Source organism: Chiroxiphia lanceolata, chromosome 29 (assembly GCF_009829145.1).
Source record: "Chiroxiphia lanceolata isolate bChiLan1 chromosome 29, bChiLan1.pri, whole genome shotgun sequence".
Lineage (NCBI taxonomy): Eukaryota > Metazoa > Chordata > Aves > Passeriformes > Pipridae > Chiroxiphia > Chiroxiphia lanceolata.
The window spans coordinates 1,950,131-1,967,048 of NC_045665.1; the positions used below are offsets into that span (position 1 = coordinate 1,950,131).

Sequence of the window (16,918 nt, forward strand, 5' to 3'; positions counted from 1 at the left end):
CTTCCACTCCCTCAAGCATCTGCTGGGGATTCACATTGCTTTGCCAGGTGTTGGTGGCTTAGGGTGGAGCTCAGGGTCCCTCGGGAGCTGCTCATCCTCTCCCTCCCCTTCCTGGCGCTGACCTAAAACCTTTGGGGACTTTGTGGGGACTGGAGGATTCACATACTTTCCACCCACCTCCTCCCCACCCAGCTCACCCATCCCCAGGGCTTTTCTCCTCTGGGGTCCTGGGGTCACTGTCCCTTCCTGCCACATGGATCCACACTGGGGGTGTAGGCCCAGGGTGGTGTCCCTGGGGAGAAGGAGGGTGATGAGCCCGAGGTTGAGGGGCTCAAGGTGAAGGTGATGCTTACCCAGGTTGTTGGTGAGAGCAGCACCTGGGGGGGGGTTGTCATGGAGCCCCCCCACCCCCCAGTGCCCTATGGGCAGTGAGGGGGCACAGGACAGCTCAGGACCCCGGGAGAGACTTCACTGCCCTGAACCTTTCTCCCCGTTCCCTGGGACAGGGGACTCCATGGATGACGACCGTCCCCTCTTCACCACCTTCAAACCCATCAGTGAGGACAACACAGCCAAGCCAGGAGCCAACACAACCCCTGTCCAGCCCCAGGGAGCAGAGCAGTCCCCGGGACACCACAACAGACATGGCAGGGTAGGACATGGGGACATGAGGGGTCCGTGCCCCCCTGGGCTGTCCCACCACTCCCGAGCTCACACACCTGCAGGGGCCATGTCATCGTGGGCCTGCACGGAGCAGAACATCCCTGGGGCACGTCCTCACCTGAGCCTGGCTGCTGTCCCCTTCCCTCCAGGTCCCACCAGGTTCCTTCTGGCCGTCCCCACCAGGCTGGTCCCCACCAGAGCTGGTGGCCCTGCGTGCCCAGACGAGGCTGTGGTTTGAGCAGACACAAGCCTGGAGGTTGAGGCCCGAGGGGGAGCTCCCAGTTTGGTTCCATGGCTTCCTCAGTCGGAGGTAAGCAGGGGGAGGCCGAGGCAGCAAACGGGGTGGCCCCTTCACCCCTTCAACATCCCCATCCCTGGGCTGCAAAACAGGGAGCTGGATCCCTGAATCCCACGGAGGGGGTGAGGGTGAGCGGCTCCCGGCTCCTTCCCACAGGGAGGCAGAGCAGCTGCTGCAGGATCGGCCCCTGGGCTGCTTCCTGGTCCGCTTCAGCGAGAGCACCGTCGGCTTCGTCCTCTCCTACAGGTGAGGGATCCCGCCCCCGTCCGAGGGGCCGACGTGCTCGATCTCCTCCCTTCCCTGGTGCCAATCCCGTCCCCTCTCCCTCCAGGGGCAGGGATCGCTGCCGGCACTTCGTCCTGGACCAGCTGCCGGACGGGCGGTACGTGATCCTGGGGGAGCCGAGCGCCCACGCCGAGCTGGCCGAGCTGCTGCGGCACCACACCACGGCCCCCATCGTGCCGTACCACGAGTTCCTCACGGCGCCCGTGCCCTGCACACGGGTGAGAGCCCAGCCCCTCGTGAACCCCTGCGGCCCTGGAGTCATTCCGGCTGCCGCCGATGGGGTGATTTTCCTAAGCTGGTGAACGAAGCCAAGGGAAGTCCAAGCATCATAAAAGCCACGGTTGGAACCGGAGCCACCCTGGCCACCGGGAGCAAGGAGCCAGCCCACGGGGAGCACACCAGACCAGCCGGCATCTCTCTGCTCTCCCTGCAGGAAGACGAGCCCCGGGGAGGGACGCAGACCCCAGCTGGCAGCAGTGCTGCGCGTTCCCCGCTGAGCGAACCACCCGCAAAACTCCCGGAGTACAGCCCTGTGTCCCTGGAGCCCCCGGGAGCCAAACCAGCAGCCCCGGTCCCCGCCCAGCCTGAGGAGCCCAGCGCCGAGGGGGGCTCCCCCAGGGAGGTAACAGGGCAGAGCAGGGGGGTGGAGGCATTTTTCCAAAGGACAGCCCGGCCACAGCTCTCACCAGGTGGAGGGGCACAGCCAGGACGGGGGACGCAGCTCCAGCCACCACAGACCCTCATCTCCAACCTGTCCCGTCTCTTGCCCAGGCTCGCAGTGCCCCTCCATCGCTCCCAGCCAAGACCAGCTCCCGGGCCGTGGCTCAGGGGCCGCACAGCCCCGCCGGCAGCGCGGCAGCTCCCGAAGGTGCCTACGCCCGGGTGCACAAAGAAGCTGCTCCCCCCGTGTCCCCCGAGGCCAAGTACCAGCAGCTCATGTGCTTCCACATCTACGCTGAGCCCTGCGAGGGCAGCGCCCCCAGCCCCCCCACCTACTGCGAGCCGGAGGAGCCCATCCCCTTCTACGCCATGGCCCGGAGCTGCAGCCCCCGCGCCGCCCCCGAGGAGAACGTCTACTCCGAGGTGGCGCTGGCCCGGCAGGACCCGCCCGCTCCGCTGCCCAGGGAGCCCAAAGGCGCCTTCTCCACGCTGCCCCCCAAATCCCGGTCCCACCGCCGGCTCTTCCGCAGCTTGTCCAGCCAGGATTACAAGAGGCGGCAGCTCCCGGCAGCTCCCACCGCAGACGGGGCGGAGAGAGGAGCCTCCAGCCCGGGCACAGAGGTGGGTCCCCCAGGGCAGGTCGCTGCTCAGTCCCAATAGGACATCAGAGTCACGTTGGGACTGAGGAGTCTCCAGGCCTTCTGGAGTCTGAGGGAGTCAGGGTTTGCTCCACACCAGGAGCACAGGGAGAATCACAGAAACCTGGGAATGGTTTGGGTTGGAAAGGACTGGAAAGCTCATCTCACTCCACCTCTCTGCCATGGGCAGGGACACCTTCCACTAACCTGGGTTGCTCCAAGCCCCATCCAGCCTGGCCTTGGACACTTCCAGGGATGGGGCAGCCACAGCTTCTTTGGGCAACCTGTGCCAGGGCCTCCCCACCCTCCCAGGGAAGAATTTCTTCCCCATACCCCATCTAGCCCTGCCTGCTGTCAGGGTGAAGCCATTCCCCCCTGTCCTGGCACTCCCGTCCCTTGTAACTCGAGCAAAGCCGAGGGCTGGGAGGGTGAAGGACCAACTTTGAGCCATCTCCTGGCTCTCCAATCCAACCTCTTCTCCCCGTGGATTCTGCAGGGTGTGCTGAGCCCTGTGCTGGAGTTGGATGACCCCGTGTATGGCCGGAGCACACGCAGGGCCCAGCGGGGCACAGCCACGGATGAGAACGTGTACGAGCAACTGCCTGGGGACCAGCCCTGAGCCACCAGCACACGGGACAAGACCTGGCTCCCAGGCAAGAGGAACCTCAGCCTCCATCCCCCTGGAGGAAGACCTTGGCCCTGGGAGGAGACACCCAAGGCTGCTGTTGGCCCCAGCAGCCCCATGATGCTGATCTGCTCCATGCAGAGCCTCACACTCTTCCCAAGCCCTGAGGAACAGCACACAGGGGACTGGAGTTAACTTACCTGTGAACACATTCCGAGAGACTTCTGTTCATTAAATGAGGGTGGAAAAGGCTATTGCAGGAAAAACAGGGACAGGTTTGGCACAGTTGGTGCATCCAGTGTTAAACTGGCCAGAAGCTGGAGCGACACCGAACCTTCCCAGCCTGGAGCTCACACTCCAAGTCCTGCCTGCTTCCTCAGCCACAAAACTTGGGATAGCACCAAACCTGAGGACCAACCCTGGCTGGTGGGATGGTACAGAGCCAGGACTGCCCTGTGGGATACCTGGTGGAGCACAAATCCCAGCTGGAATGACACCAAGCCACAGCAATGCTGTCAGCAGCCCTGGTGTGCCCAGCTCGACGGGAACAGGGAGCCAGAACAGCCAAAGCTCCTTTCCAGATGGAAAAGGAGGACTGGGGCAGCTGTAGCTGTTTTATCTCTGGGGAAAAAAAAAAAATCACTGTCACTGCTCACAAACCTGAATTTTGTTGCTCTTAAAAGGCTGAAAGCAGAGCACGAGCCCTCAGAACTCCCCTTAGTGCTAAACCTGAGCCGTTACTGCAAAGGGAAATGAGAGTTCCAGCCTCTCCCAGCTCCCTCCAGCACCCCCCAATCCCTGATAAAGGGCAGTTTGGGCACACACAGGCTGTGCCCCATGCAGCAAACACCCCGGGTGAGGGGCTGAGCCCCTTGCCATGGAAATGGGGCTGGTTGGCTTCATTCAAAAGTTTATTCCTTTATCAAACCCCTTCTGGGAGGATTTCACTGTACATACAAGATATGAATAAATTACTCAACAGTAACTTTATTCTGATCATTCAAATACTCAAAACGGGCTTTGCAAAGTACTAAACATCCAGGGAACTAAACTAGAAATGAGATTAGTTTAAAGTGTTCTAAGAAAAGACTTCAGTCATAGGGGGTTTCCTTGTTTTTAACAGACAACATGGGAGAAAAAACTCCTCTCGGGAGTTTTTCTTACTGGAAAAACAAATATTGGCCGTTTCAGCTGTGGTTACAAGTATAACCCAGAGTGGTGGGAATGTAAGTTAAATAACCAGACCAGCTCTCTGCTCCCCTCAGCATCACACGGTTTGGTGAACAACAAAGTGATGCCACAGAGATCTGGATCCATGGATTAGGCCAGCAGGGCTGCACGGGATTTGCAGTTGCATCACCTTGATGGAATTTCTTAAATAAAAAAAAGGTTTAATTTTAAGAAGTTAGGGCTGGACACGGTCTCCTCTTCCCAGCCAGGAGGATAAAGTCAGCACTTAATTGGAACAGAACTGATACAAACAAGCTGGGAAAAAAATAAATGTACAGTTGGCAGCTCTCCTCTGTGTGTGCCCAGAGGAAACACTGCCGAGCTCACTCCCAGCAGGACACTGGGACACTCAGTTTGATGAGTCTGGGAACAGCCTGGGGCACCACTGTGGGGGAGGAGGAAAGAAGGGGGAAAAAGGAAGGACAATATACATACACACATGGCTCAGGGTATCCCAAAGCCCTGAGTGTGCCAGGCAGGAGAGGCTCAGGGTATCCCAAAGCCCTGAGTGTGCCAGGCAGGAGAGCCTCACCACCGTGTGCGTCCTGCACGCGGGGACACCTCTCACAGACTGTCCTGCACTGGGGTGTCCCCTCAGAGTGGCTCAGGCCGTGGACACCAACTTAAAAACCAGGATATCAAAATCATCAGCAGGAGAGGAGAGCTGGAGTGGCTCAGACATGAGGAAGCAGCCACGAGGACGTCTCAAAGATAAGGACAAAATAAAAAATCCAAAGCCAGGCTTGCTCTTGGAACTCACAGTCTCTTAGAAAAAAAAACGACACCCTCAACGCACAGCGAGTCCAGGAGAGCAAAGTGGGAATTGGGAGTTTATTGAGCCTCTGCCGGAGGGTCTGGTGGCAGGAGGAGCAGCCCCTGCTCCCACGGGACAGGAGCTCCAGCCTCGCTCCTGGCACATTCCCTGCGGCACCTCGGGACCGTCCTCGGTTGGTCGGAACCTTCCACGTCATCGTTTACAAGGAGGGAAGGGAAGGATTACAGGTGGAGTTTCATCAGGACTGGCTTGCAATGAACCTTCCTCCTGCCAGGCAAGGCAGCTCAGTGTCCTCCCTCCTGCAGAGCAGCCCCGTCCTGTGCGGGGCCTGGCTCATCTCCCGGGAGACGTCGGACACCGCGGGTCACGCGGGACGCCAGCCAAAAAGTGGGACAGATGTGTCAGAATCCGTATTTGGCTTGAGTCTGCCGTCTGCTGAGCTTGTTTTCAGACCATGTGTTTTTCAGTTCCAGCTCTCTCTCCTTGGCCTGCAGACACGGAGAGGATGCTGTTACGCTCTGCGTTTCAGTGACTCAGCAGCATTCCGGCCTCCTCCGGCCCCGCTCACGCGGATTACGGAGCCCTTCAGCCAGAAGCCTCGTTACAGGAGTTCACACAATCATCCTGACAGAGGCCTGGATTAATTGGGCTGCATGGGCATTTCATTCATGCTGAAATGCAGCTTCTCTTGTGGGATGGGCTCAGCAGCCGCTCGACAACCCCGGGGTGGAATATGGACGGGATCCCAGAGCCTCGGGACACGCGTGGGAAGGGTGAAGCAAAGCTGAAAGCTAAGGGCTGGGACCCCCTCAGGGCCAGGACCCCCCTCTGGCCCCACTGGAGCCATGGCACATCTCACCCAGGGCTGAGACAGCCCATGGTCTGGTCCCACTGCGGGTCACCCAGGGCTCAGAGTATTCCCAGGGACATCCCCTGGTCCCCAGCTGCTGGAACAGCACCTCCACCACTCTGGCCTTGTGCTGCCAAGCCTTGAAATTCCACCTGGATTGGCTCCCACACCAGGGGAAGCCACTCACCTGATGGATCAGGTATGTGATCTGGTGTTTTCTCCTTTGCTGTCCCGTGGGCTGATCTCCTTTTTTCTGGAAAGCAAAAGGAGGTGAAGTGTTCAGCCTGGAGAGACACTGCTGGACAGCAGACCAAGGCCAGGGCCTGCACACAGCCATCCCAGGCACCATTTGTTCCCTATTAAATGGCAGATTTCTTCATCTGAAGCAGTTCCTGGCTGGTCCTCACCACCCACACACCATGCTCTGAGCTCTCCTGATCTCTCATACGTCATCCTTTACCAGGGTCCCTTGTCCCCACCCTGGTGACTGCCCAGCATCCAACACAGCTCCAGCTGGGGCTGATTTGGGCTCTGAGGTCCCAACCCCAGCCAAGCCCTGCCCTCCACCCCACCTTGCTGAAGGACTTCATGGTCTTCTCCTCCGTCAGGGACTTGGTCAGCCACTGCTGGGCCCCGCTCAGCTGGTCATCACCTTTGATATCCACAAAGTTGATCTCCTCCCTCCCCCGATTCCGCTTGCCTTGCAGACGCTTGAACTGAAGGAAGAACAGAACAGCTGGAATTACACCCACCCATCACACCCTGACACGAGGCCAAAGGGCTGAGCCCCTGCTCCCTCCAGTGAGGTACAAGGCACAGTAACAGTTTTCCAGACAGGATTTTTAACTTTAGGAGACTTCTGCTTTGCTGTAGATCAGAGTATCTAAAGCTACTTAGCATGAAGGTTATCATCTCATTTTCCTGTGCTGAAAACAGCCATTTATTCCTGCTTCCAGCCTTGCTCAGGAGACCCCTGGAGTCCTGAGTGTCTTGTTTTAAGAGCCAGGGAGGCACCTGGCCTGTACCAGCCATTCTGTGGCCACATGGCCATGGGCAGTGACTGTCCCCATGCTGGGCACTGATGAGGCCCCACCCTGAGTCCTTAGGTCAGTTTTGGGTCCCTCATGACAAGAAAGATGTTGAAGGCCTGGAGCGTGTCCAGAGAAGGGAATGGAGGTGGGGAAGGGTCTGGAGCACAGGAAGGGTCTGGGGAACTCCTGAGGAGTGGCTGAGGGAGTTGAGAGGGCTCATCTTGGAGAAAAGGAGGTTCAGGAGGGACCTTCTGGCTCTCTACAACTCCTTGACAGGAGGGTGGAACCACATGGGGGTCGGGCTCTGCTCCCAGGGAACAAGGGACAGGACAAGAGGAAATGGCCTCAAGTTGTGCCAGGGGAGGTTCAGGTTGGATATAGGGAAAATTCCTACACCCAAAGGGCTGTCCAGCCCTGGCACAGGCTGCCCAGGGCAGTGATGGAGTCACCATCCCTGGAGCAATCTAACAGCCGTGTGGATGTGGCACATCGGGACAGGGTTTACTGGTAGCCTTGGCAGTGCCAGGGGAACAGCTGGACTCCATGATCTTGGAGGGTTTTTCCAACCCAAACAATTAATTCTGTTCTCATCAAGCCTGCAGACCTGGGTGGAGCAGGAGCTCAGCAGACTGTGGGAAGGACTCACATGTCCACACCACAGCTTGAAACCCCACGGAACAACCACCCGGCCCATCCCAGGGGAAGCACAGGACGTGCTGCGGGGGCAGGACCGTGGCTGCCAAGTGGGTCCTGTGTTCTGGGAGAGCTCAAAGCCAAATTCCACAGCAGGACAGACAAAGTGCCAACCGCTTCGTCGTCGATGAAGGAGGAGTCGGTGCTCGTCTCCTGCGGCGGTGCCTGGGCTGGTTCCACCTCCGGGTAGTACCCGCTGCTGTAGTAATCCTGGCAGGGAAAGGGAAGCCAGTTTGTCACGAGAGTGAAGCAGGAGGGATCTGGCCCGTGGGCTGCTGCTTCTTCACCCCAAGGGATTTCATCAGAGGTACAAACCAACAAATGCTTTGAGGGGCTTTTCACAACAGCCTGGAGTGACAGGACATTGGGGAATGGTTTCCTACTGCCAGAGGGCAGGGTTAGATGGGATATTGGGAAGAAATTCTCCCCTGTGAGGGTGAGGACACCCTGGCACAGGCTGCCCAGAGAAGCTGTGGCTACCCCATCCCTGGAAGTGTCCAAGGCCAGGCTGGACAGGGTTTGGAGCAACCTGGGATAGAGGAAGGTGTCCCTGCCCATAGCAGGGGGTGGAACGAGATGGGCTTTAAGGTTCCTGTGGACCCAAACCAGTTTGAGATTTTATGAATTTCTAGAAACAATGTGGGCTCAAAAACCAGCTCTGGTGAGCCCCAACTCTACACTCTCACATCAGGGGCATTTTCACAGGAATACAGCTGTCCAACATCTGTCCAGCAAACATCTGCAGCTCTTATGCCACAGGAACCCCCCTTGTGTCCAGTGGTGTGGCTCCCTGCTCTGTGTTCCGGCCAGCTCACAAAAGATAGAATTTCCTGCTCCGTGTCCTGGTCAGTTCTCAAAGATTGGATTCCCTACTCCATGTCCCAACCAGCTTACATGGGCTGGATTCCCTACTCCATGTCCCATGTATCTCACATGGGGCTGGATTCCCTGCTCTGTGTCCTGGCCACGCACATGGGTTGGTTTCCCTGCTCCATGTCTCTTACTCCACCTCCCAGCTAGGCTGGATTCCCTGTTCCATGTCCCAGGTAGTTCCCATGGGTTGGATTGCTATTCTGTGTCTCACCCAGCTCACATGGGGTGGATTACGGCCAGGTCACAGAGGTTGCATTCCCTGTTCCATGTACTGGCCAGGTCACAGAGGTTGGATTCCCTGCTCCATGTACTGGCCAGGTCACAGAGGTTGCATTCCCTGCTCCATGTACTGGCCAGGTCACAGAGGTTGCATTCCCTGCTCCATGTACTGGCCAGGTCACAGAGGTTGGATTTCCTGTTCCATGTCCCATGTATCTTACATGGGCTGGACTCCAGGAGCAGCTGCCCCAGTCTGTAACTCAAGCCCCTCACCCAAGTTGTGTCCAGAGCCCCTCCCTTCACCTGCAGCCAGCAAACCCACCTGGTAGTAGCCGCCGGGCTCGCCGTAGGCAGGGGGGAACTGGCCATAGGGGTGGCTGCCGTAGTCCTCGCCGGGTTTGGGTGCCCAGCTGTGCTGAGCCCCGCTCGAGCCCGCACCCGTCTTGAACTCCAGAGGGGCGTTGGCGGCCGCGTCCTGGAACTGGGGCTCCGGCTCTGTGCCGGGCGGTGGGTCCTCCGCGCCCACCGTGCCGGGGTACAGGTAGGGCTCGGCGCCCGCGGCGCTGGGCTCGCTCCTGTCGGACAAGGAGAAGTAGTTCTCTGGCTCCAGCTCCTCGTCGCTGTCCTCCTCCTCCTGCGTGATCTGCTTGGTTACCTGCAGCGCCGCGCTCTTGGCCGCGGCTTTGATGGCCGACGGGGACGGAGTCGTGGGCACGGCCGGCTTGGACGCGGGTTTGGCTTTGGAGGAGGAAGAGGTCGGGGCCTTGGCAGGCTTGGAGTCAGAGTTCTCTCCTGCCTTCCTGGAGAAGGCGTAGGGCAGGAGTAACCGGTTGGTCTCTTTCACCGTCAGATTTTTGGGCTGAGGAAGCAGAGCGGACAAGCCGGAGCCCTCGCCACGTCCCTGGGGAGATCCGTGCAGGACAAGTGGATCACAGGAATAAGAGAAAAGAGTGAGACTATTTACTTTTCCTAATTACCTGCTAATTATCCCCCCCCCCAATTCTTACAACACTCCTGGGTTTCCCAACACTTGGCCACTGTGAACATGCTGCACAAAAGGCCAGGGGCACTTTGAAGGGAAACATGGTACTGGCAAGCATCTGTCCAATTCCCAAACTGATGCCTCTTTCTCCGAGATTTAAATTGCCCAAAAAAGGGACTTGACACCTCACAGGATTTCAGGAATATCCCCAAAGCCATGAGCTGATCAGAGTGGCTGATTCACACGAGTGGAAGGCCAAGACTGGTCACAGTCAAACACTTTTTCCCGTGACACTTGTTCAATCGAGCGCCCTCGGTATTTACCTGAAGAGTATTTTTCTTCTTTGCTGGTTCATCTTCCTCTGAATCTGACTGAGAGAGAAAACCAGAGCTCAGCAAAACCTGAGATACTAAACTAAAAAAGTACTATTAATAAATCCCAGGAAAATAAATCCAAGGGAAGAACTCCAGGGGCACAGCAGCAGGGCAGGGCTCTCCTTCAGAGGGACAGACAACAACAGAACTACTGAACCACAAATCACACAAAGGGTGTAAAATTCACTGCAGGGACACAGAGAATTATTCCCAGTAACATTGGAACTGCTAATTATCCAGTTAAAATTTGAGTGAAAAGCCTGGTTGGCATCAGAAAAGGCCCTCAATATCTTTATGCCTTCATGGCTTCGCAGAGGACTTGGAAGAGGCGACAGGAATCAAGGGCTTGTGCCAGTTTATCCCCAAATCATAAACCAGGGAAAGACAAGGAATGTGTATAAATAAAAGGAGTCAGGAGAGACCATAAACCCATGTGTTGGTTTGGGAGAGAGGAGGCACTGCAGCTGCCCTGGAACATCTCCATGGGATGAACTACAGGAATGGGAGGGATTTTAAGGAGATAGAGGGATGTTAGTCACAGGCCCAGGGACTTCTAGGAATCCCAAGCTCCAGTTTTGTCCCTTCAATGTTCATTAACTCATGTGACATCAATGACCTGTGGGATTTGTGGTCAGAGCCCACACACCGGAGCATGGAGCACGGGAAGAACAAATCCCAGTTCATTCCAGCTGCCTGGAATCACACCACAGAGCTGCAAGGAGGTGAGTAAGCAAGAAGTGGGTATGAGGGACCGGTATATCCCTCATCCATCTGCCCCAAAGGCTGAGCTCTGTGTCCCACTGTCCAGTGTCCCTCTGGCAGCCACGGCATGGGGAGCTCTGGCTCTGGAATTCGCCAGACTGGAATGGTTACTGGGAGCAGAGCGTGGTTCAGGGAACACTGGGGAGCCCGTGTCCTCTCCCCTCTCCCTGTGACCCCGCAAGCTCTCCCAGCAAAGCAACAATGTTGATTTTATCTGGGCTCCCCCGAGCTTCTGCCGGACCACTATTAGTGGACGTTGTTTATAAATGCAAAGTCAAACCTCTTCCTCAAGGCACCTGTCCCCAGGGAAATGACTCCAAGCTTCCAGTTCAGCTCCTCCTACAGCCACAGGTGCTCCTGTCACACCAGAACCAGTGACACCTCTGTGTGAGGCTGGACGGGACTCTGGGCAACCTGGGCTAGTGGAAGGTGGCCCTGCCCATGGCAGCCGGTGGGATGGGATGAGCTTTAAGGTCCCTTCCAACAACCACTTCGGGACCCATGTGCTGGTTTAGATGAGGATATTGGGAAGAAATTCTTGGCTGCCAGGGTGGTGAGGCCCTGGCACAGGTTGCCCAGAGAAGCTGTGGCTACCCCATCCCTGGAAGTGTGCTCCCAGGTCGGATGAGGCTCTGGGCAACCTGGTCTAATGGAAGGTGTCCCTGCCCAGGGCAGAGGGTGGAACTGGATGAACTTTAAGGTCCCTTCCAACTCAAACCATTTCAGGCTTCTATGACAGTGCTGTCCCAGAGGGAACGAGCAGAAGGGAGAGGATGGAACCCGATCAATGGGAACCCTGAGTCATAAAACAGGTGGGCGGGGACCTGCCTTTCCCTGCTCTCATTGTCTGGATTCAGGAGCCTCGTAAGGCACAGGGCACTGTAACCACCAAAAAAGCACAAGCTGAGAGGGAAATGGTCACCTAAAAGTCTAGAAGTTGCCTGATGCCTTTAGATAAATAACCAAAAAACTGACAGGAAAACCTATCAACTGCACAGGAGGCAAGAGAGACTTTTTGGGGCTACGAGGCCCTGCAGCTCCACACCATCAACTCGTTAACTCCATAAGTAAAGAAGGGTGCAGATAATCTGGGTTTTGCTGCATTACGATTATAAATAAGGTTTCTATATCAGTTTAATTCTGCAAAGCGCTTTAGGATTAGGGCAGGCAGCCAGGACGACCTTCCCCGTGGATGCCACAACAATAGATCTCGGTGTGTTACGGTGGGAGGGAGCGAGGCAAAGAGACCCACGGCGGGGGAGGGAGGTTTGACCCCCGAAGGGCTCGAGCGGCGGGGGGGGTTCGCTCCATACTCACATCTCCCTTTTGCAGCTCGGGCGCCGCGATCCGCACCGGCTCCGTCCTCTTCTTTGGCTTGGGGAGGCCCAAACCCGCGCCGGGGGCGGCCGGGCCGGGCGGGCCGAGGGGGGAGGCGGCGGCCGCCGCGTTCCTGGGGGGCGGCAGGAGGAGGCCCCTCGGCCTGGGGGGCTCCGCGGCCCCGTCCCCGCTGTCGGCCGGCTCGGGGGGGCTCTCAGCCCCGGCCTGGCCCGACGCGGCGCTGGCGAAGCCCCTCACGGCGGGCGGGGGGCCCATGAGGAACGGCGGGGGCACCGCGGGGGCTCTGGGCGGGGGCAGCGCGGCGAAAAGCCCCCCCCGGGCCGGGGGCTGCTCTTCTGCGGCCGGAGGGGAAGCGGGAGCTTCCTCCTCCTCGGCCGCGGGCTCTTCTGCATCGCTGTCCTCCTCGCTGCTGGCGTAGGCCACGAGGGACATGGCCCCGGGGAGGGCGGCCCTCGGCGGGCAGCAGCCGCTACGCGAGGCCGAGGATCCGCCCCTCCGCGCTAGGCCGCGCCGCCGCCGCGCCTTCAGCGCCCGCGGCGGGGAGGAAGGGGCGGGCTGAGGGGAGGCTACGCCGCCATGGCGGCCTCTCTCCGTGCCGGCGGCAGAGCCGCGGAGCTCAGCGAGGCGGCGGCGGCGGCTCCGCGCTCCCCGGTAATGGCTGCCGGCAGCGCCCCGCTACTCGCGCCGCGGCGCCGCCGGACTACAGCTCCCGGCGTGCTCCGCGCCGCGGCGCCCGGCCCGCCTCCCGCGTGGCCCCGCCGCGAGACTCCACGGGAAATGTAGTCCGCGGTGCCACGCGGCAGGACCCCCGGGCGGGACCGGGACCGGGACCGGAGGAGGGGGATGCGGGAAGACCCCGGGAGGACGAGACGCGACAGGGATAGGGACGGGACGAGGATGAGGATGAGGAGGCGGGAGGGCTCGGCCCGCCCCGCCCCGCCCCGGCCAGGCCGCGCAGTTCATCGCCAAACTGCGGCTCCCGGTGTGTCCCCAGCGCCCGGTGCGGTGGCACCGGGGCAGACACCGAGGGGCTGAGAGGCTGTTCCTTCCTCCCATCCTTTCACGCCGGTGTAATTCTGGGGTAGAATCAGGCCTGCAAAGCCCCGGTGGAGGCTGCTGGGGCGGGATGCTGGAGCGGGATGCGGGAGCCCCCGGCCGGGATTCCCGAGCAGCCGGTTTATCCCTCCAGCGCCCCGCTGACTTTCGGTTTGACTCCTTTGACCTCCTTCTAGCTTGTTCTGGCCTTAATAAGCAGCGAGCTGGGCTCGAATTTGGGTCCCCAACACGAAGCGATTTGCAGAGGCACTGCACAAATAATTAAAGCAAAATGGAGATAAACGAGGAGCGTATCCTGAACCCTCTGTCATTTGGAATGGTGTGAAATCCAGCCAACGTGCCCTGTGCCACCCCTTCTGCCCTGCTCTGGAGGGCTGAGGAGTGTTAAAAATACAGTATTAAAAATAGGCACGGAGGCCTCAGGGAGCGGGAGGGATGGGCATGGGAGGCTGCAGGGAGCTGGGACACAGGAGTTACGTTTTCCCCCACTCTTTACATGGCCAAGACCCGTGAGGGCAAAGCCAAGTGATCCCAGCACAAGGACACTGAGGAGGAAGAGGAGGAGGCAGGCTGGGCTGGCTCACGAAAGGTCCCATCTGCACCAGCCTGTCTTCAGGAACCCTTTTCCCTGGAAATGTGGGTTCCATGACCACCAGAAACAGTGAGACGTTGCCTTGGCTGTGACACGTGTGTGGCCACTTGTAGGGTGAACTCCTCGTCACAGGGGTCTGAACCCCAAAGTGTGTCATGGAGGTGTCCAAGCCTTTTCCCTTCACAGCTCTGCCCACCCACTCTCCAAATCCAATAGAAACTGAGACACAGATGGGGATTTTTGTGGGATTTTTGTGGATCAGGCCCCCTGTTGCTGCCACTTCCACAGCAAAACCTCCCTTGGGCTCATATAGAGTCATATTTGAGCTGGAACTGACCTTAAAGACCATCTATTTCCAACCCTCCTGCCATCCTAAGGATGAGTTGGGATCTCCCCGGTGGGTGTTTTTTCCCCCACTCCTTCCTAAGCCCCTAGATTTGTGAATTTTTAGGATTTAGGAAAGGGAAACAGGCAATTCCTCGAGAAGCACAGAGTGGCTCCACCACCCCGAGCTGTGATGTGAGGCCACCCTCGTCCTCTGCCAAGGAAAATCAACAAGGACCCTGTCGGGGGGAGGAGGGACCCAGTTTAAACAAGGTCCAGCTCCTGCTGCGCAGAAGGAGGGAGGAATCCTTGTTTCCCTCGGCATTTGTCCATTTTTCTGTTGAAGGTGGAGATTCCTCAGGCCTGGTCTCACCCCGGGCAGCAGGATCCTGCTGTCAGCTGTGACCCCGAGGATTATTTATTTGTGTTACTTTTGCAGCTCGTTAGGAGAAATTAAGCCAAGGAAAGCACACAGGGATGGAAAGAAAGGAGCCCAGCCCTGGAACCCCGACTGCCAGGTCAGGGTGGAGGTTCTGGTCCTGGAAAGGGCTTTTAATCTGTGTTTAATTTAATCCCAGGTGTTTGGTTGCAGGAGGGGCCTGGCCTGCAGCCCCCCACCCTGACAGGGACACCAGTGCCTGGGCTTGGTCTGAAACTGGGACCAAGGCGACAATTTATTTACTCCTCTGGTGACTGTCACCCCATAACCCCATAACTGAGGCTGAATGGGACCCCAAACCCCTGCCCAGCACCCAGAGATTTCCCTACACACTTAATTCCATGCGGCCTGAGCAATCCTGGGATCTCTGATACCTCTGCAGAACAGGGGGTTTCTAAGGAAAAACACTTGGGGGCCCTGGGTGGGCACCAAATGCTCCCAATCCTTGATTTTCTCCTTTTTTCTTAAAGGTTGGCCACTGGGTTTACACTGGTTTTGCAGTGTTTTATAAGAGTTTTGCACTGTTATACATGGGTTTAGGCCAGTTTTGCACTATTTTACGTGGTCTTACACCAGTTTTGCGCCAGTTAAATGTGGGTTTACACCAGTTTTGTACTGTCTTACACCGCTTTTGCACTATTTTGCACCAGTTTTACACCACTTTTGCACGGTTTCACGTTACTTTCCATTGTTTTACACCAGTTTTTCCCTGTTTTACATGATTTTACACCTGCTTTGTACTGGTTTATGCCACTTTTGCACTGTTTTACATGGTTTTGCACTGTTGTTGTGATGTTTTACACTGGGATTTGCACAGTTTTACACTGTTTCTGCAGATTTACATGGTTTCACACTGGTTTTGTGCTGTTTTACCAGTTTTGTGTCATTTTGCACCGTTGCACACCTATTTTGCACTGGTTTTATATGGGTTTACACTAGTTTTTTACTATTTTACACCATTTTTGCACTGTTTTAAGTAATTTTACACCAGTTTTGCGCTGGTTTTGCACTGTTTTACACCAATTTTTCACTGTTTTACGATTTTACATCAGTTTTATGTTAATTTACACCAGTTTTGCACTGTTCAACACAGTTTTGCACTATTTTGCACAATTTAACATTGATTTTGCACGGGTTTACATCAGTTTAGCACTGTTGTACCAGTTTTTCACTGTTTTATGATTTTACATCAGTTTTATATTAATTTACACCAGTTTTGCACTGTTCAACACGATTTTGCACTATTTTGCAGTATTTAACATGGATTTTGCATGGGTTTACACCAATTTTGCACTGTTTTACATAGATTTTGCAGGGGTTTACACCAGTTTTTGCACGAGTTTCTACAATTTTGCACTGTTTTCCATTGATTTTGCACGGGTTTACACCAGTTTTGCACTGTTTTACACCAGTTTTGCACTGCTTTATATTGATTTTGCATGGTTTCACACCAGTTTTTGCAGGGGTTTATACCAATTTTGCGCTGTTTTCCACTGATTTTACACAGGTTTACACCAGTTTTGCACCGTTTCACACCGGTTTTACATTGATTTTGCTCTGTTTTACATAGATTTTGCACCAGTTTACACCAGTTTTGCAGGGGTTTACACCAGTTTTTGTAGGGGTTTATACCAATTTTGCACTGTTTTCCACTGATTTTACACCAGTTTTGCACCATTTCACACCGGTTTTACATTGATTTTGCACGGGTTTACACCAGGTTTTGCACGGTTTTACACCAGTTTTTGCAGAGATTTACACCAGTTTTTGCAGGGGTTTCTACCAATTTTGCACTGTTTTCCATTAATTTTGCACTGTTTCACATTAATTTTGCAGTTTCACATTGATTTTGCACGGTTTTACACCAGTTTTTGCAGAGGTTTACACCAGTTTTTGCAGGCGTTTATACCAATTTTGCACTGTTTCACATTAATTTTGCAGTTTCACACGGATTTTGCACGGGTTTACACCGATTTTACGCCAGACCCCTCCATTTCCACGGCCACCCTCCGTGTGCCCCCCGGGCCGTGTCCCCGCTCCTCGTGACACGCGCGGCCTGGAAGCATCCCCGGCCCCCGGTGCCACCTGCGGCCGAGGGACATTCCCGTCCCCTCTCGGGTTTTTTCGGGGCCGGTTCCCGCCCCTCGCACACGCGGCCCCGTGGGCGGGCGGTGGGTGTTGCGCGCCCAAGGCAGCGCTGCACGAACCTCC

At 56.6% G+C, this 16,918-nt stretch overlaps 1 protein-coding gene and 1 long non-coding RNA gene across 3 annotated transcripts; one reads left to right on the forward strand and one right to left on the reverse strand.

Moving 5' to 3' along the window:
• Nucleotides 1–4,130: 4,130 nt before the first annotated feature.
• Nucleotides 4,131–12,959, reverse strand: PRCC (proline rich mitotic checkpoint control factor). Its single transcript, XM_032713155.1, has 7 exons — nucleotides 12,276–12,959; nucleotides 10,146–10,193; nucleotides 9,163–9,741; nucleotides 7,863–7,958; nucleotides 6,597–6,740; nucleotides 6,212–6,277; nucleotides 4,131–5,662 (listed from the first exon to the last, which is right to left on the reverse strand). The coding sequence occupies exons 1-7, from the start codon at nucleotides 12,726–12,728 to the stop codon at nucleotides 5,576–5,578; spliced, it is 1,473 nt and encodes a 490-aa protein (XP_032569046.1). The 5' UTR covers nucleotides 12,729–12,959; the 3' UTR covers nucleotides 4,131–5,575.
• LOC116799782 lies at nucleotides 8,872–10,660 on the forward strand. 2 transcript variants are annotated; one of them, XR_004361118.1, is made up of 3 exons: nucleotides 8,872–9,095; nucleotides 9,691–9,790; nucleotides 10,511–10,660. It is a non-coding gene; the product is annotated as an uncharacterized LOC116799782 (long non-coding RNA). The 2 variants fall into 2 exon arrangements; XR_004361119.1 differs by having other exon boundaries at nucleotides 8,872–9,091.
• Nucleotides 12,960–16,918: the final 3,959 nt, after the last annotated feature.

Coding starts and splice junctions, on each gene's coding strand:
- PRCC (XM_032713155.1), bottom strand. CDS start 12,728: ATGTCCCTCGTGGCCTACGCCAGCAGCGAGGAGGACAGCGATGCAGAA. Junction 7,959..9,162: donor AGCCCGGCGGCTACTACCAG/GTGGGTTTGCTG, acceptor TTTCCCTGCCAG/GATTACTACAGCAGCGGGTA. Junction 5,663..6,211: donor TCACATACCTGATCCATCAG/GTGAGTGGCTTC, acceptor CCGTGTCTGCAG/GCCAAGGAGAGAGAGCTGGA.